The sequence below is a fragment of the Pipra filicauda genome, unplaced genomic scaffold (genome assembly GCF_003945595.2).
Source record: "Pipra filicauda isolate LSUMZ 115617 unplaced genomic scaffold, ASM394559v2 scaffold316_size853178_pilon, whole genome shotgun sequence".
NCBI lineage: Eukaryota > Metazoa > Chordata > Aves > Passeriformes > Pipridae > Pipra > Pipra filicauda.
Window position 1 is genome coordinate 259,443 of NW_024104439.1, and position 26,645 is coordinate 286,087.

At 41.5% G+C, this 26,645-nt stretch overlaps 1 protein-coding gene across 1 annotated transcript; it reads left to right on the top strand.

The window, feature by feature from the left end:
- The first annotated feature begins 39 nt into the window (after positions 1–39).
- Positions 40–26,431, top strand: CD38 (CD38 molecule). Its single transcript, XM_027729477.2, has 8 exons — positions 40–376; positions 14,991–15,120; positions 15,724–15,859; positions 16,648–16,730; positions 18,460–18,536; positions 19,069–19,161; positions 21,420–21,506; positions 24,750–26,431. The coding sequence occupies exons 1-8, from the start codon at positions 138–140 to the stop codon at positions 24,829–24,831; spliced, it is 927 nt and encodes a 308-aa protein (XP_027585278.1). The 5' UTR covers positions 40–137; the 3' UTR covers positions 24,832–26,431.
- Positions 26,432–26,645: the final 214 nt, after the last annotated feature.

The following is a 26,645-nucleotide window of genomic DNA, read 5'->3' on the forward strand; positions in this document are numbered from 1 at the left end:
CGGCGTCCCGGCCGGTGACTGGGGCGGGCGGGGGTCAGCCCGGCCTCCTGGGCTGCCGCCGGGGCCGGCCCGGGGCGGGGTGCCCGCAGAAGCCGCTGTCCCTCGGCGGCGGGAGCAGCTGCGGCCGCCCCTCAGCGATGCCGTTCCAGCAGAGCTCTACCCGGGCGCGGCAGCGCACCGTGCTCCTGGTGGGCATCGTGCTCCTGCTGGCCGCCCTCGTCCTCGCCGTCGTACTGGCCTCTCTCCTGACCCACGGGAAACACGAGGACAGCCCCAAAATGCTCAAGTGGAAGGACAGAGGGACCACAAAGAACCTGCAAGAAGTCATCCTGGGAAGATGCTACAACTACATCACAGAGCGGTACCCGGAGCTGGGGTGAGTAATGGTCTTGGTCGTGCCTCAGGTGTCAGGTGAACAGAAGAGAGCCGTCTGTCACCTACACTCGGCCATTTCCACTGGGTGTGCAGTGGCAGAGAGAAATCAGAGGAGCAAGACCCCTGTTTTGTAGAAAAATATGCAGACAGGAACCATTGGTGGCTTTCTAAGGAAACTACCTGCAGAGCCAATATAAGTAACACTAATCCTAGGTCAAAACATAATCTCTAAAGCTAAAATAAAAGCTGAAGTCTAACAGGTGTACGTAGAGGTGAAGCAATTTGCTGTAAATCTGATCTGTCAAAAATCTTGTAATGCGACACTGCACTCATGTAACCAAAACTGCAGAGGAGGAGGTTCAATACAGAGGTTCAATACAGATTTGTAGGAGAGGCAAAGATGTTAGAAAATCATTGTGAAGTATCTTGGTGTTATCCAAAACATATTTTAGCATGTGAATAAGACTTTGTGATAAGCACGAGCCACAGACAGCTTGCCTGGAGGAATAGAGGTGGATCACAGTAACAGCTCAGCAGTCCCAGGCAAAACCTTGCTCCAGTGGTGGTCCTTGCTCAGGCCATTGCAGCAGGCAGTGTAACACCCCGAGCAGCTCCTCTGCTGCAGAGGAGATTCCCTGGGCCCACGTCTGCAATAATGTATTAGGGCTGAGAACTGATTTTCTGATCCCTTTCGCTGCAGAGAAAGGCAGAGTATGAGGTAAGGAATGCCCTGGGCCTCCTGGAAGGTACTGGGGACACCCAGACCCTCAGGACGGAATCCAGAGCAGCCAGGGTCTCTCGGCAGGGAACCATCCATCACTTCCATGGCACCAGCTTCCCTATTTTGTGTCTGCAATGAGCCTCTGACAGGCATTTCCAGCACTCTGGACTGAGTGCTGTGGGGCTGTCCCACACCTTGGGCAGGTGATAAAACCATCCTGGCATTTGTCCTAAAAAAGGCAATTGCCACCTTTTGTTTTCATGACATTGAGATAATGAGAACAAAGCTGTATGTAGTTTACTTGCATTTAGATTTCTTTTGGCTTTGGATATCCTATGCTGTATGAAAAAGCTGATTTGCAGCATTTGAAGGGAAATGGTCACGTGGAAAATCATGACCTGAGCATACAGAGACTTAAGTTCATGCTTTACATTAAATATCTAAGTGGATTTAGTGAAGGGAAGGAGGATTCCTCTACAAATAAAATTAAAAAGCTCCTGAAGTTTTGCAAAATCATATGCATGTTTCTAAAAGCATACATTAATTTATTAAAGAAGTATACACTCAAATCTGAAATTATTTTGAAGCTTAATAGCCTTTATTACTTATGCTTGTTTCATTCAAATCGGAGTGCTGAAGATGAAGAAACCACTTTTGTGTGAATATGTTTTCAGCCAATGCCATGTATGTTTTCACTGGCAGCACAGTCTCAGTCTGGACCACAAGTATCACTGGGAATGATTTGTTTAAGCAGTTAATTCAAGGACACTTTTAAAAATATCACAAATATATGAGTGTATGTTTTCTAAAAAGGTTGTTATTACAAGGCATAATATTTTATGCTATTTATAATCCATCAGTGTTTAATAGCTTCATGACTATGAGCTCACTTTCTTTCAGATTAAATAACTTCTGTATAGTAGGATCCTTTTTTTTATGTTATTGAAGAGGCAAATTTATCTGAGACATAGAGCACAAAAAGGAAAAATATGGTCATTTATGTACATCTAAAATGTTCAAGAGGTTTTCTGAACAGAGAATTAAATGTGAGTTCTTTTCTGGGAATCCAACCTGAGATTCCTTGTTTCTGATCCCACTGAACTTGGTGCAGTTTGTCGTGTAACCAACCACTTCTGTCCCTGGCGCTTTCTGATATGGGTGCCTTTAGGACACATCAGAAAGCCCCATATCTTTCACTCTGCACTCTTTCATCATTAATGTAGGCCTTGGATCTTGTGTTGTGTGAGATCGGTGGTGCACTTAATCAAAGAAACAGAGTATGAACAGGGAACTGCAGAAACATGAGCAGGCTGATGAGCTGAGCTGTGTCCTGTACTCTGCTAGGATTGTTGTTGCCACTACTCCCACCGTGGGAACCCCACTGCCTTGGTTAGAAATCTTCTCACTTCCTCATAAATTTGTCCATATTCTGTTCTTGCCCTTTTAACCTTATACCAGCATGTGCATTTGTTTAAAAAACTCTGCTTTTACTAAACTTCTGGACAGGTCCTCATATTTTTACTTTTTTTTTTTTAATATTAGAGCCACTAAGTTCCAACTTTGTTGATATTTTCTGAACATAAAATCTATTCACTGCAGTAGTTAGTGTGATGTTTACTACATTTTGGAGTGACATATTTCAAATTGGAATAGCTGTCATGTTTGGAAAAAAAAGGGAGATTACTGACATATGAATATGGACTTTTTACTGTTTCTAGATGTCACAGATGGATTTAACAGAAGTCACAAATTTACATCCCCCCTCTTGCAAGTGAGTGCTGTAAATCATGTGAGAAGGCCTCGGACATGCTAGTGCACACCTTCACTATCACACTCTTTAATCCTTGAGGATACCTCCTTTCACTCTCTCATCTTGCTGGAGCCCAACACAACCCAAGCCCAGTGAGGCCACTGAAAGGCTGTTGCTGTCTGCAGTCAGGTTTTGTAAACACCTCATGCAGTTAGATTTTATACTGTTGATTTGCTTTTTCTTCAAATCTATCAAAACATTGAGGCACTGCATTGAACTTGCTCACTGTACTATATAAAGTGTCTGCCAGTAACGATTTTGTTTAACTGGCTGAGTGGAGTACAATCCTCAGGTTTATTTCTGCAGTTGACTGGATCACACTTATCATTTGTACACATACAGTTTCCTCAGTCTTCCTGCGCAGAACTGTTGTCGTGCCAAAGTTCCTGAGAAAGAGGAAAGGAATACCAAATGCTTTAATAATGCATTTTCAATATTAGCCCCATTTTTAAGAAAAAATGGAAATGGTAGAGCAGCAGGCTTTAGGGGTTTTGTTCTTGCACACAGCATCACACACCTAGATACTGACAGTAAAGAACAGTATTTCTTTTTTGGCTGCCCTGGAAAATACTGGCTCCAAAGCAACAGTTTGTCACAGCTCGGTAGTCTTACCTTTTCTTCGACATTAACTGAAGTTGGAAGTTCTGTATTCACTAGTCTTGCAAAAATGCCATACTCGTCAGCCGTGACCATTGGTATGTATTGTAGTTTTGGCTGAATAAAGGCCAAAGGCAGTTCGGTCTGAAGAAACAATTTGACCTCAAATGACTTCGTCGTCTCCTTCCCAGTAATATGGACTCCCTCTTGTGGCTAACAAGCCGCCGGCAAGTGTCATCTCCAGGTCTCGGGCAATGCAAATTTCAGTTTACAAGAATTTATCCCTCGTACGATCAGAGATGGGAGCACAATGGGACGCAGGCTCACAAGCACAGGTCAGGGCAGTCAGAAGATCTGTGCTGGTCGAGACTAGTTGTGGCGACATAATAATTTATCCATTGATCAGAGGATGCTGCTTATGATGGTTCTGCACCTTGGTACCTGCTGGGGAGAGAACAGGTAGCAAGAGGTGTAGCATGAAATTTGCTGATGCAGAGTTATAGTGATGGAATAGCTTTCCTCTTCACCATGATTGAAATGGCATGCTGAGGTCAGGTACCACTTTGAGACCTGAGGAAGGAAGGGAGAAGGCACATTATCTCAAAGGTCATAGTCACCGATCCTCAAAGCATAAACATTGCACTTTTTTGATCTAGAGATAAACTAATTTCACATTTTGAGCTCAAGAGAATTTTTATTCCCAGGTAATGACCGCTCGCCCCTCACATCTCCAATCACTTCTTGGTCTCTGATTTACAGAATCACAGAATCACAGAATGGGTAAGATTGGAAGGGACCACAGGGGGTCATCTGGTCCAACTTCCCTGCTCAAGCAGGATTGTCTTAGAGCACATTGCACAGGACTGTGTCCAGACAAGCTTGCAAGGACCTATTATTTGAAAATGATTGAAGTCAAACCAGCTTATTTTTTTGTCTAGCTTCTGCCAGCGAGAGAGCACCCAGGACACAGGTGGAGCAGCTTCAATATCGCATGTGACTGCCAGGCCCAGCAATCCTACTGCGCCTGACTAAGCAGTGCAAAACCTGATGATGAAGCTGCGAAGAACTTCAGTCATCTTTCATGCAATCTTGTATGGACACACAAGTTATATTTCCCCCTTAAATATAATTAGATCAACTAATGTTTTTTTATCATTGGTGGCAAATTCTGTTATAACAAATTTTAACAGTCCATTAAATTTAGTAAGAATTGGTGCACGCCCAGGAGATCTTTGTCTTCTGACTGCATATCCGTGAATGCGTTTTGCCATTCTATTCCTTTGCAGCCTGTGGAGATGGAAGTATATTTTGTCAAAAAGAATATATGGAACATGATTTTGTGTGAGATACTATTGCATTCACAGCATAATTTCTTCCAGAAAGAAATCTGGGGTTCGTATTATGCTTACTTTTGCATTTTACCTTCATGCTTTACTAGACATTTAGTTGTATGTGTTCACCAGTTGTTAACACTTTCACATCAAGCATGGCACTAAACAACAGCCATGACTTGATTCAGTGTCAAAAAAGTCCAAGCCTTATTTTTTATAGCCATGATATTATACTGAAATTTACCCAAGATTTGGTTTTTTTTCATTAAGAAAATATGCCTTACATAAGAGAAACCTTTACTGTCAGTCTTTTGAAGAGTATGGTGTTACTACCTAATGCACTGGGAAACTAAGACAAAGAGTAATGAAGAAATGTTTTAGCTCTTCTCTAACAGAAAGGGTGTTGATATTTCATTGCTACTTCTGTTTTATCTCTCAGTGTTAAGATGGGCATTATATCATCATAATAACACACTGCTTATTAAAACACCCAAGTCAGAACATTTGTGCATGCTGTTAATGTTCCCCTCCATATTTCATGTACCAGTATTGGGCCTTTAATACTTTTTCTCTGTTAGCCTTAGTTGTATGAAACATGCTCCGTTTCTCATTTCTTCTGTCCTCCAATGTTTAAAACAAGGTCTTCTTTTACAATTGTTTTTCTCTAACTCACATATGAACAACTTTGATTGCTCTTTTAATTTCTTGGTAACAAAGATAAGATGATTATAAATGTTAACAATTGTTTGAGTCTTACTTAAAAGTACACTTCTATTGAGATATGCTGTACTGAACTTTAATGGGAAACTGGAATATAATATTTAGTAGGCATAAATGGACAGTTATTAACACTTGAGAATATAGAGGCAGGGCTACTGGCTCTATAGTTCATCCTTCAAATGAGTCCTCATGCTGTTTAAAGCTAGTTTCCATAACTACTCCAGGTTGAAAGATAGGACTCTATTTGGGTTTTACTGTCATCTCTTTCTAAAGGAAGTTCATTAGAAAGAATTAATTTTCTCTTTAGCAACAGACAAATTCATATGGTGGTGGGTAGCTGTCATTTATTTGTTCTTGAGATAATTAGTCACCAACATATTTATTTCTGCTCTTCTGGAGTATAAACGCCAATGCCAGGCTGTGAAAGGCCATCCAGTTCTGTGCAAAGCTCATACTCAGTTCTGTGCAAAGCTCATACTCAGTTCTGTGCAAAGCTCATACTCAGTTCTGTGCAGAAAATCTACCCTCCCACACTGTAACTCCACTGACAACAGCGACCGAAGGTCTCAACATCCTGCAAATTTAAGAGGGAGATTTCAAAAGATACATTACCTTTTCTCCATTCTCCATGGATCAATGTACTTCTGAGGTACAGCAATGCTGTTGAATCTGAATTTTTCTCTCACTTTGGCAGCCATATGTTAGCTCACCTGTCAGTTGTCTCTATTGAGTTATTATCATAAAAAAAATTATTAAAATACTATATATTTCTCATATACTTAAACTTCTTACATTTATTTTACAGGGGTTAGATATTTAACGGTTCTTACTGAAAGATTCTGTAGGATTTCAAATAATTTTTTGCATTTGGATTAGCCTATACATACTCCATCACTATTACCCCACCGTTACATATTAAAATCTCCTTGCAGGGGAAGTCTCCTTTGGATTTAATCCCAGATACTAGAGAGAATATTATACTGTCTGTACTGTCCTTCTACACATTAATCAGAAGTATTTGTTGATGAAATACTGTTCAGCTTAGTTTTCCACTGCAACTTTTTGCAGCAATTTAGTCATGCGCAGTCAGTTAGTTGCCTGTTCTTTGCCTTCTTTCTTATTCATTGATTTTATAGAATTGGCTCTCTGGGGCAATGTTGTGGCTGTCTAAATTATAGCACCACCCTAGGACTGAAATTATTAAATGTTTTTATGAGCTTGGTGCTGAAAGGGGGGGATCTTGTTCCCTCTCATCTTTCCCTGCTTCAGTTCTCCTATCGCATCTCCAGAAATGTCAGTGAAGAAAACCCCATACTCAGAGGTAGTATTGTTCAGCTCTCATTGCTAAGATACGGTTAAAACTCAAGAACTGTTTAACACCTCAGAGCACTCTGCAGAAATATAACTCTGTTTATCCACAGGGATAGGAGGAATAGATCCTTTTTCCCTCTGGGGTCAAATGAAAGTCTATCTCAAGTGTCAAAGGGTAAAAATATGCTAAAGATGCAGTCTGTCTTTCCAGGAGATGACACCAAAATAAGGTATTAGCAAGGAGCTCACTCACAGTTATATTATATCTCTGATCTGTTCCCTTGTCCATGTCCTGCTGACACACACCACACTCGAAGCAGGGACTTCTCCTGACTTACTGTGTTTATGCCACATGGCAGCAGCTCTAGTTCTATAATAAGAAAAATCCCCAAAATGTTGTGCAAATTCATGTTATGGGAGAAAAAAATGAGGCTGCATTAAACCATGGAACATTTCCCTGCTGTAACATACTTTCATTTAAATCATTGTTATCTAAGTGTTTTTCCAAGTTTAATATTAACATTAAAACTCTACTAAAAATACTACTTCTAGTCAAAGGGTAGGATGCCAGCTGAAATTTCTTCCCTCTGTATCTGTTGATGACACAGCCCTCACTTGGAAGCTTAAACTGTAGAGCAACTATGACCCTCTGTCAAAATGCAGACCAGGTGAGACTTCTGCCTGAGACTTCTGCCCTTCTGGACGCTCTGTCCCACTTATAGAGCATCTCTGAAAACACCATCTGCTTAAGCAGCTTGTTTTTTCACCCAGGGAGGCTGAAATCCAGCCAGCGAAAAAATCTGCTTATGTAGATGAACTCTTCACTGGTTTATAGCTGCCACCTCTTAGCTCAGCGCTTCCTGGAAGGGTGATAAGGCTTAGTGTTGTCCTGGAGCACCAATTCCTGACTCACATAAAATACTCTAAGAACTATAAACCAAAGCCACAAATGCTCCTGCCCTTAAAATCTTCTCGTTGCTGCCGAAGGTGAAGGTGAAGGACCGGTGTGACAAGGAGTTCTCCTTTGTTCCAGGTCATTCCTTGTACAGGAACATACAGAGCCCTGAGCTGCACCCAGCAGCTATCCACCTAGTACTTCTTTTTCCAGAACTCCAGGCTCCCCCTCTTTGCCCTGTGGAATTTAATTGCTCTGCCTACGGGCAATCCAGAAGTTACCTTTTTCCGAGGCAGGGTTCTGGATCTCCGTCTCTATCCCCCGCCAGTTCCTCCAATGCTTTTTTTACTGGCTTTTGAACTATTTAATTAGCAGAAAGCAATACAAAATCAAGCTGCCAAAAAAAATCAAGCATGTAATTTCATTTTCGTATTGCAAAAAAGTCAGTTACCATAAATGTTGTGGTGGTAGACACTTTGCAACAATGAAACTAAATGGGTAGAGAGAGGCCAGTGCTTATTGAAGACTCTGAGACTGACAGGTCTGGTTTTTTCCCTCATCTTTCCCTTGCTAATTTTTCCCCTCTCTGTTATCCTAATGCTAAAACCAGCAGAGGGTAGTGTCCTCAAATGCTCAGTGATGACAGTGTTTTGGCTGACCTCTCTTAATTCATATCTGTCTAATTTTTAGGACAAAGGTAACTGATGGAGAGTTTAGGTACTACAATAATAGGAAGGAAGCCGATCCGTTTTATGCACATCCCCATTTTCGAACTCCAGGGTCTGGGACGGGTCGGGCCGTCATCTGGCGTGGACCACACGCATTCGGGGTTGAACTCAGCTGCTGCTCCTGAGAAGTCCCTTCTCCCACAGGATGGCAGTGTTCTCCTTGATTTTAGCTCCAAGCTCAAGCTGACTGCAGAGAATTCCAACCACAGCTGCCTGGGCTGTCCTTGGCAGAAGCTCCAAAAAACCTGCTCCAAAGCAGCAGTGAGACACAGAATCGCAGAATATTCTGAGTTGGAAGGGACTCACAAGGATCATGGAGTCCAACTCTTATGTGAATGGCCCATACAGGGATTGAACCCACAACCTTGGTGTTATTAGCACCATGCTCTAACAAACACACAGCAAGGCTGGAGGAAAGCTGAAGAAAAAAAGCAGAAATATTTAGGGCAAAAAAGTTAGCAAAAGTATTCTGTGTTTCAGAGGGCTTCCTCTCAACACAGGCATAAAAGTTACTGCTCCTTGCGTAACTTTTGACAACATGAAGACAGAGCTACTCATTAACTCACGTGAAAAAACAGGTTGAATATGGATGTATAAATTGCACTACTGTCTACAACCATCACAGTTCACTTAAATGCAGCGGATAAAATGACACAGGTAAAGATGGGTCGGTTAGATGCAGAAATCTTGCAACACCATTTAGTTCCTTTGATGTGCGTTCTCCTGAGATGTCTGGGCCTTTACTGGTGAAGATCATGCCTTAGACTCCCAGAAGAGCGTGAACTGGTTTTATACCTTCAAGTAGTTTTGTTATAACCACAAACATCTCACTGACTTTCTGAAGAGCCCAATTTCTGAGTGCTGAGGTTCATCACTGTTTTGGCTAGGGGTGGTAGCAAACCAGAAGGATTTTCTTTTACAAATTGCAGAGGTTTGATCCCTGCAAAGGCTAGGTACATGGGCTCAGGGAACTATTCCCATCTGTAACTTCAGAGCCTCACCACAGGGCCACAATTAAAATCTCAGTGTGGCCTGAAGACATTGTAATGTTTTACAAATAAAACACTGGACCTTGGAAAAGCTGCTATTGATTGCGGGGGAGAACAGGTCTCACCAGGAAAGTGTCTCTGCCTGGTAGGGTGATTTGAAAGACGTGGGCAGAGTTGAGTTCTCCAGAATAAAGCCTGGAAGTCATTCTTCACTTGTAAATTTGAAATGGGTCCCGTACTTGATGTATCTCTCTCAAATTTCTGAGTAGAAAACTAGAGGAAACACAGCCCAAGGAAAAGCCCTTCTTAAGATGATTCAAGCATCCAGTGTCAGTCCAGTGCTGAACTGAAAGCAAATCATTCTTCATGGTGTGCATGAAATCAGCAGGGATGAAAATTATCCTTGATATTATACCAATGAAATTGATTTCAATTGGGGAAAAATTTGCTCTGTCATGTCCAGTTAAGGAAAAAAAAAAGTAAAGCAAAGAAAAAAAGATCTCTAGTAACTGTAATTTACCAGGTAGCTCAATGGCATCTTATTCCTTTCAGTGTAAGGGTGCTCTTTCAAGGTTAGCCAGACTAGTGTATAAATATGCAAGAAATAATGATGCAGAAACTGTCCATTTTTCTAATATGCACATTAAAATTTGGCTGCTGGGATAGATGCTAATGGAAGTATTCTTGGTCCCAGCTTTATTTGATAGATTAATATGATATTCATATACAAAGCAAATGGATAGAAATACTCAGATTTATTGGAAAACGCAGCTTCTACCCAAATGTAAGGACAAATGGAGGATATGCTTTGCAGTATGTATAACATTTGGATTTAATAGGGAAATGTAATTTTAATGGTTATTTGTATCCCAGCCCTTATTCAATGCTATACTGAAGAAAGAGTTACAGGTTTCAAGTTTACAGCAGATTTCATAATGTTAAATCTAAGTCTGTTATTATTTCACATTTCCCAAACTCTATTAATTAAAAAAAAAATTGAAAAAATTAAACACAAATATAGAGTATATTTATGTTATTTGTCACTGAATTTGGATTAAATATTTCAAAGTCTATAGTAGAATAAAAGGCCTTAAATATTTCAGCATAAATGAAGTTAGCTTCAAAGGAAGAAATCCATTATGCATAAAGAGATGATATTTGCAGATAGGATGCAGAATTAGTGAGTATACAACCCAAAATACATAAAAACCAGAGGAAGAGAACACTTGAGCTGCACAGCAGTGTGAGATATAAGAGTAATCACCATGGGCTCCAAATTATTTGAATTAGATAAATTTTATTAACTGGTAGACTGAGGATCTCTTTTGCAGCCTTTCTTTTGTAAATGCAGAAAGAAAACGAAATCAACACATTTCGTGACTTAGAAGTTGGTAGCAGCCTTAAGAGGACAGTTTGTTTCTCAAGCATTTTTTTGGCAAGGGAGATGTGCTTGTTTCAACCTGAAGCTGTTCTTGCTGGAATTTTTAGCATACCACATGCCAGAAAACTTCTCATATTGTTTGCAGGAGGCCCAGAGATACAACAGGTCTCTGCCCTTACCTCTGCTCAGTGTAAGTTAAATGCTGCACACCAGACAAATATTTTCTTTCTGTGATGAAAAAAGTGTCAGGTGAAACTTTATTAACAGAGTCTGCCTCAACAGTGAGATTGGAAAGAATGAAATATCTTTCTGGAGCTAGGATTAGCAAGTCCTAAAGTCTTTTCAGTGCTTATTTTTTCTCATACATAAACTAAAATCACAGTTCTGTATAACTGGTAATCTCTTTGGGATGTGAGGCAAAACTTGTGCTTCCTATCAGAGAAACAGCTTTCCAATGGCAAATCAATGAATTATTTTTATTCAGATGTAAAAATATACATGTTGATAGTATTGTATGTTGATAGGTAAGGGCAGCAAAAATAAATGGCTGTTTAACTTCTGTATGTATTTTTTTACATTGAAGATCTGTATTTTGATTTCTAAACCAACGCTGAAATTGCCTAGTTTCCATAAAATCCATCTTCATGCCTTATCATTCTTCTGTGGGGTACAATTAACAGTACCTGTTGATTATGACCTGTAGAAGAGCTTCCTCCATTTGAAGGCTAAGCCCTACTAACTTCTTTGACATTAAACATACAGTTTGGCTCAGCTCTGCCAGGACTATGGATAAAGACTCTTCTCTCAGATGTTAGTGACATCGACACAAATCATCCAGTGCTGAGTTTGGCATCTTGACAGGCTAGAAAACTGATGCTTTGGATTTGTGACTCAGCAATCTATCTCAGCAGGATCATGAATCACCTGAATGGTTGTTACTTCATGCCTCTCATGGCCATGACTTGAGTCCAGCAGCAGAAATGCTTTGTACTGTGTCTATCACTTACCTTTCTGCTTGGAAATAAAAAAAAATAAACAGGTTTTTTTATGGTTCCTTGAAAAATATTTTGTCTTCTGAGACCAATCTTAAAAAATCTTTGAAACTTTGCCATATGAAAGTATAGATCAATAGGTACCCAGCTGTCACCTGTGGCTGTTAACACTGTTACATATAACAGGTTTCAGGAGTATCTTTAAAAAAAGTAAAAAAGAATTCTGCCAGGAGGACAAATCATTTGACAGATTAGAAAGTGCGAGCCACATAAGTGTATGTGAGATGTACCTGTGCTTACAACCAAGCCCTACAAATTATCTTTATGATACCATTGAGTGTACAGAGCAAAGGGGAGAGCTGCCTATTCTCTAATGTCACCCCTTGATCAGCAGGAGCCTTCAGTTTTGGCTGATTCAGTGTGGCCGTGTTGTAATCCTTTTTGGCAGGGAGAGGTATTTACAACTTCCTAGCCCCTAAATAAAGCACCAAAGTTTGGAGTATTGTCTCTATCAGTTATTTGCACTCTGCAGCCAGAGAAAGGTTCCTCCAGGAGAAAATTTAATACACCCAAGTTAAATCTTGCTAAGTAAAACGTGAATTCTCACTGACACCACAGTGCAAGAGCAAAGCAATGACTCTGCTCCCTACAGCACCTGCAGTTTGGCTTCTTATTTCTACAGTGACTGTAACTGAAAATGCATTTAGGCTCTTTGATAAAAGACAATAGTCCTGTAAAAAATCATCATTGTTATTCATCTTTACTTATCTGGAAGTAAATTTGGTTCATATAAACAAGAGGTGTGGCCCCTAATGCAGCAGGGGCTGCCCCTGTAACAGACTGGCATGACATGAAAGGAAATTTGGGATGCACCAGAGCTGCCTCTGGTAGCCATTTGGCTCCAGCCTTCAGGCTGATGTGCCGTTTCCCTGCCCCCAGGCTCTGTCTGTGTTCCACAGTGGCAATACACAAGATCATTTTAATTCATCGAGTTCAGTGATGAATTAAGCCCAGGTAGAGCTCTGCAGTGTACCGCACTTGACTGCCCCAAGAGTGAGACATGGGAGCATATCCACCACTGACCTTCCAGAGGAGGACTGGAAGAAGCTGGAGCATGGGAACTTGCTCTGTAGCCACCTTGGTGGGATGACCTCCCAATAGCCAATATCATATATAACACTAAATTAGATTTTTTTACTGCCTAAATAAAGGTAGAAGGGAGGAAAAGCCTGGAACATCTTGCTGTGGATTGCCAGGTCCTTCCTGGCATGATACTGCCCCAAGCCCCTTTAGCGGGTCTGACAGAGGCAATCCCCTCTGGTATGTGGTGCTGTTAGGTGCTCTCGCTTTCTTCTGGGCACAAAGTCTGTTTGTGCCTCCTCTTTGTGCGATGCTTGTTTTCCATAAACATAGGAAGGGAAGGAGACAGTTTATGTCCAGCCAGTGAGGAAGTGGTTCTGAGTCCCAAAGTCTGGGCGTGACCCATGTAATACAAGAAGCTCAATTCTCTGCATTCCAGTTTCCCCTCTGATCCTCGAGTAGGCATTCAGTCAAAATCATGATCAAGTTCAGCAGCAGGAATGAGATCACACAACTGATTAACTTGGAAATGTTAGGAAATCTTTAATGAATTACTGCTGTTTTTCTTAATTCCTCTAGGACTATTTTTAAGACTAATGAGATTCCACATCCTACATATTACCTGAGTACCAACTGGTAACAAAGCCTGCAGCTGTGTGTCTGTCAAGTCCTAATCGATCAGTGCTATTTTTATAGTGCTCTGAAGGCATCAGTTTCTCCACACAAGACAAGAGTCCATTCTTCAAATGGCTTTTAGTGGGAACACACTGGGAGGTGATGGCAAACAGTGAAGAAAGAGTGGATGACTCGAAGATAGTCAAAAGAGCTCTATAGAGACATGCAGACACTAGAATGATGCAGTCAGCCTTTTAAATTTACATAAAAATGGGGAAGAGAGGGATGCAGAATCACTGCATTTTTGTCACCGCTGTAATGTGAGGGGCAGGCTCTCCATGTGCCATTGAAACTCTGGAAACATGAAGAGGAAGGGAAGTGCACCCATGGGGGACAGCCTTGAGAACACATACTAGACAGACAATAATTATGAATTATGAAAGTGCAAAGTTTTCATTCATTATCTCAAGAACAAGAAAGCAAATGTCCTGAGCCATCCAAAGTGTTATTTATGCTGCAGCCCCCATGGCACTGCTTCAGCACAGAGATATGATTGCTTGCCCATGCTGTGCAAGAGATTTCCTCTTGGTAGTACCAAAGGAGCCCTGCTTCTTTGAGTGGAGAGGTGCTTTATTTCCTAGGCTGACAAAGCAGCATCTGAAGAAACAAGTGCAGGCTGAGGTGACAGAGTCATGTGGGGCATGAAGGAGATCCCTCATGTAAACTCAGTGGAATTCCTCTGACTCAATGCCAGTGAGAGCAAAAGGGCTGGAACATGTAACACAGTGGAGGATCAGCAGGAGACTGAAAAAAACCACAGAGACCAAGCACCTGATGTGGTTCTTGGATATACCTGTGAAAATCAGCTGTGGCTCCTGCAAAGTCAATAGCTGAAAATTAGCGCATAAATAAAAATAACCTCAAGTTCAAAACAGATAGACCTGCTTTTGTGTCAGATAAAATTATAGATATTATTTCTGTAAGGTCAAACTCTTTGCAGGGAGAGTTGAGGGAGACATGTGGCATATTTCTGGCTTGCTGTACCTGAAGGGACAGTATCCTTTGGCCATACTTTTAAAATGTACAAGCTATAGTCCGAGAAGCTATTTGTTTCTCATGATTTGGTATGAATAATCCAGAAATTCAGTCTTTTGGTTATGTGATATAAGCATTGCTCTTTTTAACAGATAAAAACATAGATGACATTCACATATTGCAATAAACAATAATTTGAAATGCAGGAAAAAGAGAAAGATGTTCATTCCTCAGTTTATACTTAATTTGCTAAAGACACTCTGCTTTTGTAGTGGATAATGTATTTGGTGCCTGAGCATAGTTGGAATTCTTTTAATATCTGATCCATAGTGTTTGACCATAACAGGAAAACCTTTCACAGACACAAATACTCATAAATATTGGTTAACTATGTTTTAATCTTCCGGCAGAGATAAGGATTGCCTAAAAATATGGGAATCATTAAAAGATGCGTTCATTTACAAGAATCCCTGTAATATCACAGCAGAAGATTATCAGCCTCTAATGGACTTAGCAAGTCATCATATACCCTGTAACAAGGTAACATCACAATGCATGGTGGGCTGGAAAAGTAGGGTTGTGGTGGGATGGCAAGTCTCTGTTGTGCTCTGAGTGATGGGATCACGTCCATAATGACTGTGAGGGTCTGTAGGTTGACAAGGATGATATTTTGCTTTTGCACTTACTGCAATAGCCCTGCAGTTATCACCTCTGGACCCCAGTAACCCTGTCCATACTCTATCTCTGGGAATCATCCCTGCATAAGGGTCATCCTGGTGAAGTGACAGAGATGTCCCTGTTCCCTGAGCATATGGCTCTCTGTAAGGAGCATGTGATCATTCTGTTAGAGGGATGCTGCTTCCAAGAAGCTGCTCTTCCATGTGCAGCTCAAAAACATATAACAAATTGGGTATATATCCTATGAGAACTAATCAAAACCTTTCTTTCAAAATGCTTCACAAGCTGAACATGTCCATTTCCACAAAAGAAAAATAGGAACTGACCCACTAAGGTGAACTCGTCGCATTTTAGTAAAAACTAAAACTACTTCATTATCATGAACTTTTTGGTTTTCTACAGGAAAATTTTTTTATCAGGTCTAGTATAACTATCACTTATCGAACATTGTACCTTATTTCACAGTCACTGTTTTGGAGCAAGACAAATGACCTTGTTCATCGTTATACAAAATCCAATCAAAATTTCCTTACCTTGGAGGACACCTTGTTGGGTTATATGGCTGATAAGATTTCATGGTGTGGAGACCCCTCTGCCCCAGGTAATAAGTCCTATTTTTTGCAAAACAAATACAAACACTGGAATTATAGATTTTCTTTTGTGTATCTACACCTAAACACAATCCTTTTCACATTGTTTGCTGGTGATTTAGTTTAAAACCTTAACTGTATTTCTGTCCCATGTTATGGAAGACTGAAAATAATACTGATTTCTCAGGTTAATTTAAAAAACACAACTTTGGATATTATTTTAACATCAAGTTGCTGCTTGAATTACAGTTCACATCTAGCCCTCTTTACCTAGTTTGCTCGATTCATCCCTTTTACTTCTATGGTACAAATTGCAAAACAGGAATGTCATTCAAAAGGACCTGGTCATAGGCCAGTCAAAGTGTTGGGGCACTATTCGGGTTCCCTGGGGGTATTGCTGCCTGCAGGAATCCTCAGTTGGTGCTTAAGGCTAGCAACCTTTGAACTGGGATAGAACTACTGGAAATGTTAGACAAAGTTTAATTTTTCAATGCAATCAGACAGTGTTTGTCAAAGAGCCAGCCTGTTTCTCACATTTGGGACTATGTGTTTTCCCTTCTCAGTTTTCTGAGAATTATTTGTCATACAGGATCTGCAGGTCCCTCCCTGAAGTGAGTGTGAAATGGGAAGACCTTTGAACACATGAAAATTTCTTTTCCTCCAGCACCCCTTTCCTCATGTAGCCTTCTTGGTAGTAAGCAAATCTTTTTGCCATTGTTAATCAACTGGCAAAGCCATATAAGCATTGCAACAATATTCATTCTAACCTTAGCTATTCTATAAACATACTTCTTCTCAGGAATCAACTATGAATCTTGTCCAAAACGAAGTGAATGTGAGAGCAACCCCAGCTCCGTGTTCTGGAAAATGGCATCCAAGATGGTAAGATCTAGAATAAATCTTCATGAATCCAAGAGTCTTGAAAGGCATTAAGTTCCTGACACTGCCAAAAAATGTGAGTTTGCAAATTGGACTTTAAAAACGGAATTGTAGAAGTTCACAAGAGCTTTAGCTCTGGGTGATGAAAATCATGGTCTTAGAAATATGTGTTTCCAAGGTTCCATATTTTATGTATGATGTTTAATGTCACTGTAGTTTGGGCATTCTTATTTGTGGATGGAGGCTGAGTGCCAGCATCTAGAACAACCCTTGGCCGACTGCTAAAGCTCTGCAAATAATGCTTGTAATTAAAACTATCACCACCTTAATTAAATCACAGGATGGAAATTGTACAATGAAATACATTTTAGCATTCAAATGTGGAAAGCAATGCCTAGATTACCACAGAAATTTTCAAAGCAGCTAAGAATCTCCTTGCACCTTCCTGGCATAAACCTGAAGAGCACATCCTCCCACATCTGTATCTGGCAAGGTTCCTGTGATGTCCCCACCCGTATGATCATGCCAGCTCCTGTGGCACGAACGAGATCCTGCTAGTCCCAGTTAAGCAATTAGCCTGGCTTTGTTGAATCAGCACTTTACAGGAAAAAACGGCCAGAAAAAAACCTGATGTCCTGTATCCCTTTAATTTTACATGTCCCTCAAGACTTCACTCTTGGTATGACTATTTAGTAGATGACTGCCCAGGTGGAAAACAAGCATTCCTGTACGCTTCAGCTCTCGTGTACATAAAGAAAGTCTACTCACTGTAAAATAACTAATTGTTTTGTGGGGAAACTGGTGCGCATAATTTTTCCAATGCCAAAACAATTTCTATGTTCTCATTAATTCTCCCCAGTTCCAAAGTCTGGGAGGGATAAAACCACCATACAGAGTCAGGTATCTCAACTGCAGGCTTCCTAACCCAAATAAATTTAAGATCTACTAAAACTCGTTACATTAGAAAGTTAGACATAATGGAACTTCCCTGCAAATTCAGAACTCTCAAGATCTGAGGCTGAGCCACATTGTTTAAGAGGACTTGTAAGGTCTGATAAGTACAGTCACCTGCATTAAGCTTTTTAAAAATTGTTTGTTTTACCAATAGATTATATATCTAGAGTGGGTACTTTATAAAATTTAGTAGTCTTTAAATATTTGGCCATGAGTTTTAAAGAATAAAAGAGCAGTGATTATATAACCCAGTAATTTAAAAATCAGATCAAACAAAACTCTATGATGAGCTTTGCTAAAATATCTAGGGAGAAAAATCCCAAGCCACAAAAGAACACAGAGCATGAGTCACAAGAAAATGAATATATGATTTGTACATCCTTAAACTAGTAGTGTCTCTGTTCTGGGTCATCCTCACTGCCTGAGCTAAAGCAGTCTGAGGATTATTCTGAGTTACTACAGACAACTGTAGCTGCTGGGGCTCTGGAAAGCCCCATAAAAACTGAAACCAGCAGTGACAGCAAAGTTGCTGTACTCCTTTGACTCCTTGACTGGTCCCATGCAACCTCAGTCAATTCATAGCTGGCTGACGAGGCTTTATCACAGTTTCGATGTAGCCTTTAGAGGCTTTTTTTTCTGCAACAGTATTGGCTGGATCCTCTACTTGTATTAGACAGTTCTGATGACATCAACGAAATTACAGTAATTTCTACCAGCCCCAAGTCTGATGTGGCACTGGATGTAGTGTCAGAGTATAATGCCCATTGATTCTGTTCAGTTTGCAGAAGCAGCATGTGGTGTGGTTCAAGTGATGCTCAATGGATCAATAGAAGCTGGAGCTTTCAGAAGCAGCAGGTATTCACTCACCATGCAACCATCCATATTTCTGTGGGGCCTGCATGCTGGTGAGGGTGCCTTTGCCAGTGAGTCCTAGTGCAGAATGGATTTTGGAAAACTCACATACGGGTCTAAACTACTTGCACAAACAGTGCATCCTGGAGGTACCTGGCTGGAAGGGCAGTCTTGAATAATATTGAAAGATGAAGAATATGCTGGTTGGGGGAACAGCCATATTCATGTCCCTGGCACCAAACCAAATCAATAGCCAAGAAACTGAACAAGAGAAGAGGCTCTAAAGATGGCAAAACCTCAGCTTGTTTCTGTCTGCAGACAGTTTTGAGAGTTCTCCTGAAAGTGAAATAAGAATGGGGAGGAAATATTTTACCATAAGACAATTAAATAGTCTATGAAAATCCATTGGTGGGATAATGTTCTTTCAATGACAATAGTAGCAACACTAATAAGCACTAATATTTGGGGAGCATACTCTGTACATCTTTCTCAGATAACTGAGAATGTTTTGCTGTTTCATGTCCCGTCCTTACAGCATCTTTGGAAGTATTGAGGTCTTTAATCTAAATCCAGATAAAGTCTCTGAAGTGCACATTTGGCTAATGCATGACATTGGCGGACCTCAAAGGTAAGTCGTGCCGGTACACAACGATGAGCAGCATATGAAAGGTAGACAGCACAGCTAGGTCTGACAGTGACACTGCCTTAAACTCATGAAACCTACTCTACATCTACCCTCCTAAGCTGCTTACTTTACTGGAAAAAATAACGTTAGTACTGTTGTTTTCTTTAGGGTTTTTTGTAGGTATTGCTGAACAGTTATGGCTAAGACACAGTTACATTTTCCTTGCTTTCAGGAGGTCCCATGACCTTTAAATTCCTTTCAACCCCACTGAGCTCTACAGATCTTTGGTATGGTTGCAGCACTGAAGTCAGAGAGCAGGCTATGTTTGCAAGAGTGAACAGATGGAAAATAAGTTTGTCCAAAGGAATAGTATAATTAAGCTGAGCACGGCTATTTTTGAGAAAATAATTTTGAATGCTGGAATAGGTTTCTCAGAGATGCTGTAGCATCTTCATCTGTGGACATACTCAAAACATAACTGGGTCGTGAGCAACTGCTCTAGCTGATATTAGTTTAACTAATGCGATGATCTCAAGCAGTCCCTGCCAACCTAAATAATTTTGTGATTTATAATAACAAATTTATAGCTTAAATACTTCCCATAGAATTATTCATAGCAGAACAGTGACTTCAAATCACATCTGAGCCTTTCTCAGTGATCTTTTTCATCCCAATCAGATTCATTTGCAGATCTACCACATTTCAAGCACTAAGCATAAGGTTCAGTGCCTTCGACTCCAACTTCAGAGACAGTTCTCTGGCTCTCCTGGTTATAATGCACTGACACAGTTTCTCCCATTCTTAAGTATCTCCATGACAGAAACAGCAGCTTTGGTGCTGTGGGTCAGGAAGCAGGCTGTGATGATGCAGTGCAACTTGGGAAGGAGCGTGGACCCAGCAGAGACCCTTGCTCAGACAGCCTCACTGTCTGACACAGTACCAGCTCCAGTGTTGCAGCCCCTCCCCTAGGCCAAACACCCAGAAGTGTCTCTTTGCCACACAAGCTGACGTATCTGCCACAGCTCACAGGCGTGCATTTGTGCTGTGGTCAGCACACCAGGCTTACTCATGTGGTCCATTGCATAGAGCTTTGCTGAAGAAAAGCACATTGAGTAATCTTTACATCAGTTTTCCCAGATGTAGCACTGGATCTTTTGTCCCATAATTTCCCAGCATCAGAAAAGCCATCAGGTTCCTCCTCAACAGCTTCAACAAGACAGTGCCCTGCCAGCCCTCTTACTTGACACATCCTCCTCCTGCACCAAATTCACAGCAGTTTCCTTTTTATTTTTGACTTACTTCCAAGGAGAAAGATGGAGGGTAGCTCCAATAATATGTATACCTTTTGTCTTCTGATTTGTATTCCATGTTGAATCTCTGATAACCTGGCAAATCTAGTGATCAAAAAAGAGCTGGCTGTGCTTTCCACTAACGTCACATATTAGGAACAGGATTTACACCAGTATTGTATTGTTGCCCTGAAGCGCGTCCTATACTCTGGATAAGGAGATGATTTTTACCCTGAGGTAACAATTCTTTTGCAGTGTCTCTGTCTGTGCCTATGGCATTTGTCAGTCGTCTCAGTACAGCTTTAGGGCCCCTTAGGCTATTTCACACAAATTGAGCATAGAGATAAAGACCTCAAAGGTATGACAAGACCATATGCTCCATGTAACCATTGGGATGATAAAGAAATAGACAAGTTAGGGCTCCTACCAGTGCGAAAGCGGTTGAAACAGCCCCTTGTCAAAACAGAGCAGCAGCAGCCACAGACTGAGTCAGACAGACAGTGCTCATAGCCTGCTTCCTCCCATGTTTTCTATCTGTTTCCACCTATCTTACTTCCTACCCGGGACTTAGCTGCTGATTTTTGTGATTGGCCATATCACACAGAGGACTTGATCCTTTTGTCCTTCCACGGATTTGAATGAGCCTTATATTGTGCTCCTGTGGATGGAAGCCATCTGTAGCTCTAGAACAGTTGTAAAACACACTGAACTGTGAATGGAACTGAGTTATTTCCCACAGATGTCTTCCTGCCCAAAGTTCTCATGCAAGATTCACAGCTGAACATCACGCAGTTCCTATTAGCAAAGGCTCAATGGTAGCCAAAGCTCCATGAACCCAATGGACTTTACAGCACATTAGCAAAGAAGCCTTTAAAGAACCTTACCTGTAATAAAGCAGTGACATAGTGTGGAATTTAGCTGAGCTTTTTGTACACACAAGGAACACAAGTAGTGAAAGTCTTCTCTTTGCAGTGAATCCTGCTCAGGTCATTCCATTCAGAGGTTGAAAAACATCTTGGAAGAGCGAAACTTTAAGATCATCTGTGAAGATAATTACAGGTAATTACCCGCTCTTATCTGTGACAACTTTCTGATATAAAATTAATATTGCATCTACCTCTCGACTTAATATAGGTTTACAAGAAATGAAAGCAGACTTTCCCCTTACTGTCATGACATCCCTCCAATGTAGCTGTGTCCTTCTCAGGGGCTTTCAGCTGGGCTCAGCCCTGGTGTTGGCTGGGTCTGGGTCTTGCTCTCTGTCCTGCACTTCCCAGTGAGCATGTTGCTTTCAGGAAAGGACCAATCCAGCCTCCAGATTTTCATCTGACCAGGCTTCTACCTAAAATAATCCAAACCAAATGGGCAGCTTTCCTCCCTGCTGCATACAGCTAGTGCAGGGTCCCAAGGATGGTCCTTACTTCCTTCTCTTTGTTTTGAGCTTGTTTCTGTCCATTTGCTTTGTCAGAGGATGAGGCATGAGACATGATAAGCATTAGTAATTACTATAATATTGTCAGGAGAAAAAAAACAGGAGTCTGGGAAACAGCAGCCCAAGTCCCGACTTGCCTGAAATCTTCATCTGCCTGCTGAGGAAATACAAAAGTCTGAGATCCTTTATCCCTCTGTGTAGGTTCAGAGACCTTCACAGAGATTGAAATTGTTCTTTAGAAAATCAGAAAAGGTTCAGTATTACTTATGTCTTATCTGTCAGGAACAGCTTTTCAGTGTCAAGGACTCATATTTGGATAAGAATATTTCCAAAGTAAACACACATTTCTATAAATGACTGAGTTTGTGGCAAAAATTTTAAGGAAGGAAAAATTGGTCTGCAAAGGAGACAAATGATAGGACTTTAATTTTGAGGGCAGAGCAATATATTCCTGTTTGGGCATTACAGAATGACGGAATGACAGAATATGCTGAGTTGGAAGTGACCTACAAGGATATTGAGTCCAACTCCTGGCCCTGCACAAGACCATCCCGAAGAGTCACACCATGTGCCTGAGAGTATTGTCCAAACACTTCTTGAACTCTATCAGGCTTGGGGCTGTGACCACTTCCCTGGGGATCCTGTTCCAATGCCCAACCACCCTCTGGGTAAAGAACACCTTTCTAATATCCAACCTAAACCTCCCCTGACACAGCTTCAGGTCATTCCCTCAGGTCCTGTCACTGGCCGCCACAGAGAAGAGATCAGTGCCTGCCCCTCCTCTTCCCCTCACAAGGAAGTTGCAATGAGGTCTTTCCTAAGTCTCCTATTCTCCAGGCTGAGCAGACCAAGCGACCTCAGCCCCTACTCATACAGTTTCCCCTCAAGGCCCTTCACCATCTTTGTTGCCCTCCTTTGGACACTCTCTAAGAGTTTAATACCTTTCTTATATTGTGGCACCCAAAACTGCACACAATATTCAAGGTGAGGCTGCCCCAGTGCAGAGCAGAGCGGGACAATCCCCTCCCTTGACCTGCCGGCGATGCTTTGCCTGATGCCCCCCAGGACACGGTTGGCCCTCCTGGCTGCCAGGGCACTGCTGACTCATATTCAACTTGCCTTGACCAGGACCCCCAGGTCCCTTTCCGCAGCACTGCTTCCCAGCATCTCATTCCTCAGTCTGTACATACATTCAGGGTTGCCCCATCCCAGACACAGAATGTGGCACTTGCCCTTGTTGAACTTCCTATGGTTTGTGATTGCCCAGTCCTCTAATTTATTGAGGTCCCTCTGCAGGGCCTCCCTGCCTTCAAGGGAGTCAACAGCTCCTCCCAGTTTTATGTCATTGCAAACTTGCTTAGAATCCCGTCCAGTCCTGCGTCCAAGTTATTTATGAAGATATTGAAGAGCACAGGGCCCAAGATGGAGCCTGTGGAACCCCACTAGTGACAGGTCGCCAGTGCAATGTTACCCCATTCACTATTACTCTCTGTGCTCAACCTATGAGCCAATTGCTCACCCACCACATGATGTGTTTATCCAGCTGTGTGCTGGACACTTTGTCCAGAATGGTCCTGTGAGAGACTGTGTCAAAAGCTTTACTGAAATCCAAAAAGATTCCATCAGCTGGCTTCCTTTGGTCAACTAGGTGAGTTACCTTGTTATAACAAGTCCTAAGGTAACCGACTTGGAAAGATGTCTTCTTTGATCTGCTGCTTGTCAACAGAGTGGATCTCATGAGCAAAGTGGAGATTGGTGGCCATCTTGGCCACAGTGACCACGAAGCAATCGAGTTTAAAATTTCTGCTGACAGGAGGAAAAGTGCCAGCAAAACCTCAACTCTGAGTGTTGCTGAACGTGATTAGTGGGTGCTTTGCTCATAGTGAAAAAATTATCACTGGTGCGGTGCATAAATCTGCCAAATCACGTGCTCATTTTCTCTTTGGGTAAATGTAGGCTTTAACAAATACTCCCAGGAACTTTAAGTTGGTACAGATTATTTTAGCCTATTATGAAATAAGCTAAGGGGCCAGGGAGGAAGAGGAACTATATAGTAGCTTATATCCCTCATGGTTTAGCACAAGTTGAAACCTGACACACTCATTTCTGTGCCTCACAACTCACTTTTTAAGGTAAGCTAACAAGTAGGGCTTTTTGTCAGAGCTCAAGTAACACATATATAAACAACTGTGTAAGAGCAACACAGATAATTAATTTTACTATTTTATATTCATGGCAATAATAGAATAAGAAATTTACAGGTACAGCAAAACTTCAGGATAGACCATGTGAGTTAGCTTCACTCCCCTGGAGTCATGGCAAACAGAACTGTGTGGGTCTGTATCAGCATCTGGCTTTCCATGCCACGTAGCAGCTGATGCTGATCATTTTCTCTTGCCTTTGTCCATGTCTACAGTGTCTTCCAGAAGTAACCCCAAAAAATAGATTTACTGGATGTATTAGCAAAAAATCTAATCATATCTGACATTGATAGCAAGAGCTTTATGTTGTAGCAGTAGGGGTTACCAGTGAGTAAGCGAGGTGGTGAACTTCCAGCATGGCAGCAGCTCTGCAGTCTGTGCAAGAGATCTTACTTCTTTTTCATAATTATTTTTGATATTGCAGCATAGCTGACATGCTGTGAGGTCAGATCCTACTTTGTTTTGTACCAACTTGCTCCTGTCCCTATAAACACCAAAGTTACATTTCTGCAGCAAGATCAAAGAGAATTACCCTGAGAAAGATATCTGCTTGATAAACACAGGTGTAACCTGCACTTTGACTTTCATATTGCATTTAACTGTGAAATTATTCTGTTGTACTTGCAAAGTGATTACTAAATATTTGTTTGTTTTTGTGTTTTATCTCAGGCCAGTTCAGCTCCTTCAGTGTGTGCATAACCCTGACCACACAGACTGCAGACTTTGCACCAACAGCACGGCAGTTCCATGAAAGGGTGGCCTCCACGATACTGAAGATTTTCATCATTTGTGTGTAAAGCTGGAAAAGATGTGGCTACATAGCTTAGAGTGATAAACAGTAGCGTGATGTGTACCCAGTCCATAACCAGAAATCCTTGCTGTGATACTAACAGGCAGTTATAGCAGGAGATGATTCTTAAGGTGTGATACTGTACACACACGCATTCAAATATACTATTTCAGAAGGGCCAGGGCCATGTTCAGCAACTTAGCTGAACATATCTAGCTTTGCCCTAGTTCGCTCACTCCTGTACAACTCTCCAGAGGCAGAGAGCAGGAATTCTCTAAGGCATCCATAGAGAAGACAGAGGCTTTCCAGCAGAGGCAGAATTTGCCCAGATCGCACTCAGCTTCCTCCCTGCTGGAAGGCTGGGTGGGAAATGATCAGGGCATGCTATACATGCCCTGGTGGAACATTCCCCAAAGGGGAACATTGCCCAATGGCACAGGGTATTAATCATGTTTCTCCCCAGGGACTGTGACATCTCTGAGCAGGTAAAGCAAGCAATGGAAGAGGCAGAGTGGTTCTTACCTTTTAGTGGGTATCACAGTAAGCAGCTGGTGGGGAGGCGGCTGGGCTGAGCTGAGCCAAGAAAAGACCAGAAACCACTCAAAGGGTTGCCAGCACCTGTAAAAACTGCTGAGTGTGTAACTGGGAGAGAAAATAGTGAGACTGACTCAGAGAGCCCCATTAAATCCTACTGGAAACACCACTGCAGTTCAGATTACATTTTGTTCTTAATATAGCAGTAAGTGCAAGCCTTCCAACTTTCATAAAAGGTCCCTTAGGCCACAACTTGGGCATCCACTGGAATAGAAACAAACATCAAACAGTTGCCACAATAAGGAGTCTCTCTTGACCTCAGTTTCTGAAGTGAAAGGTGATGCCTTGTGGTGTATAATTCACAAGCACAGACTCACTGTAGTACACTGAAACAGCAGGTTTCATTGATTTCCTTTGACTTCTATTTTACTGGTCTCATATGCATAGTCAAATGCAGTGTTTATAACAAATATCTGAGGCCAATTTGTGGCCACGGTTGTAGTGCCTTTGTGCAGTGCCAGTGACACTCAGAGAACAGAGCAGGCTTTGCTACAGAGATGCTGCTAGTGCTGAGGTGCCAATGTCACCAGTAGTTGCCAATCTGTTAGGCAGACTGAGGTTTCCATGATCCCACAGGCAGAAGGTTATAACACCATATGTTTTAGTGACTACCCGGAGTGCAAAGCATGTTTATGGAGCTACACAAGCTGGTGTAATTTCTAACATCTCTACATAAACCTCTTCTCTGCAAGAGCAATAGAGGGCCTGCACTGAGTATGGCTGGACACACCCAAGACCTCACCCATAATTTTTACATTAAGTGAAATGTATTTTTATTTGCACTCTGTTATGTAACTACTTAGAGGGATCAACGCAGACACATACCAATACTTCCAAATAGGTTACTTCTGACTGTCAGTCAGGAGTTTGTCTTCATTCTCACTTTTGTACCTCTTCTCTTGTAATATAAAATGTCAACTGTAAAATCAAGATCTATAATAAAATTGTTGATAGTAAATGTTGTTAATTCAGTTTCACATACTACTTAAACTCTGGAAGTCAAGAAAGAAGGAAACAAACCACTTTCTAAAAATAATTCAGAAATTCATTCATTGTATGAAACACTACATACGCTTGCCCAGGAAAGCAGAGAAAGGTCACACAGCACATCCTTCCCAGACTATACTCTCCATCTGTCATTGTCTTTGTAGGTGGCTGGAAGGAAAACATCCTGAGTCTTT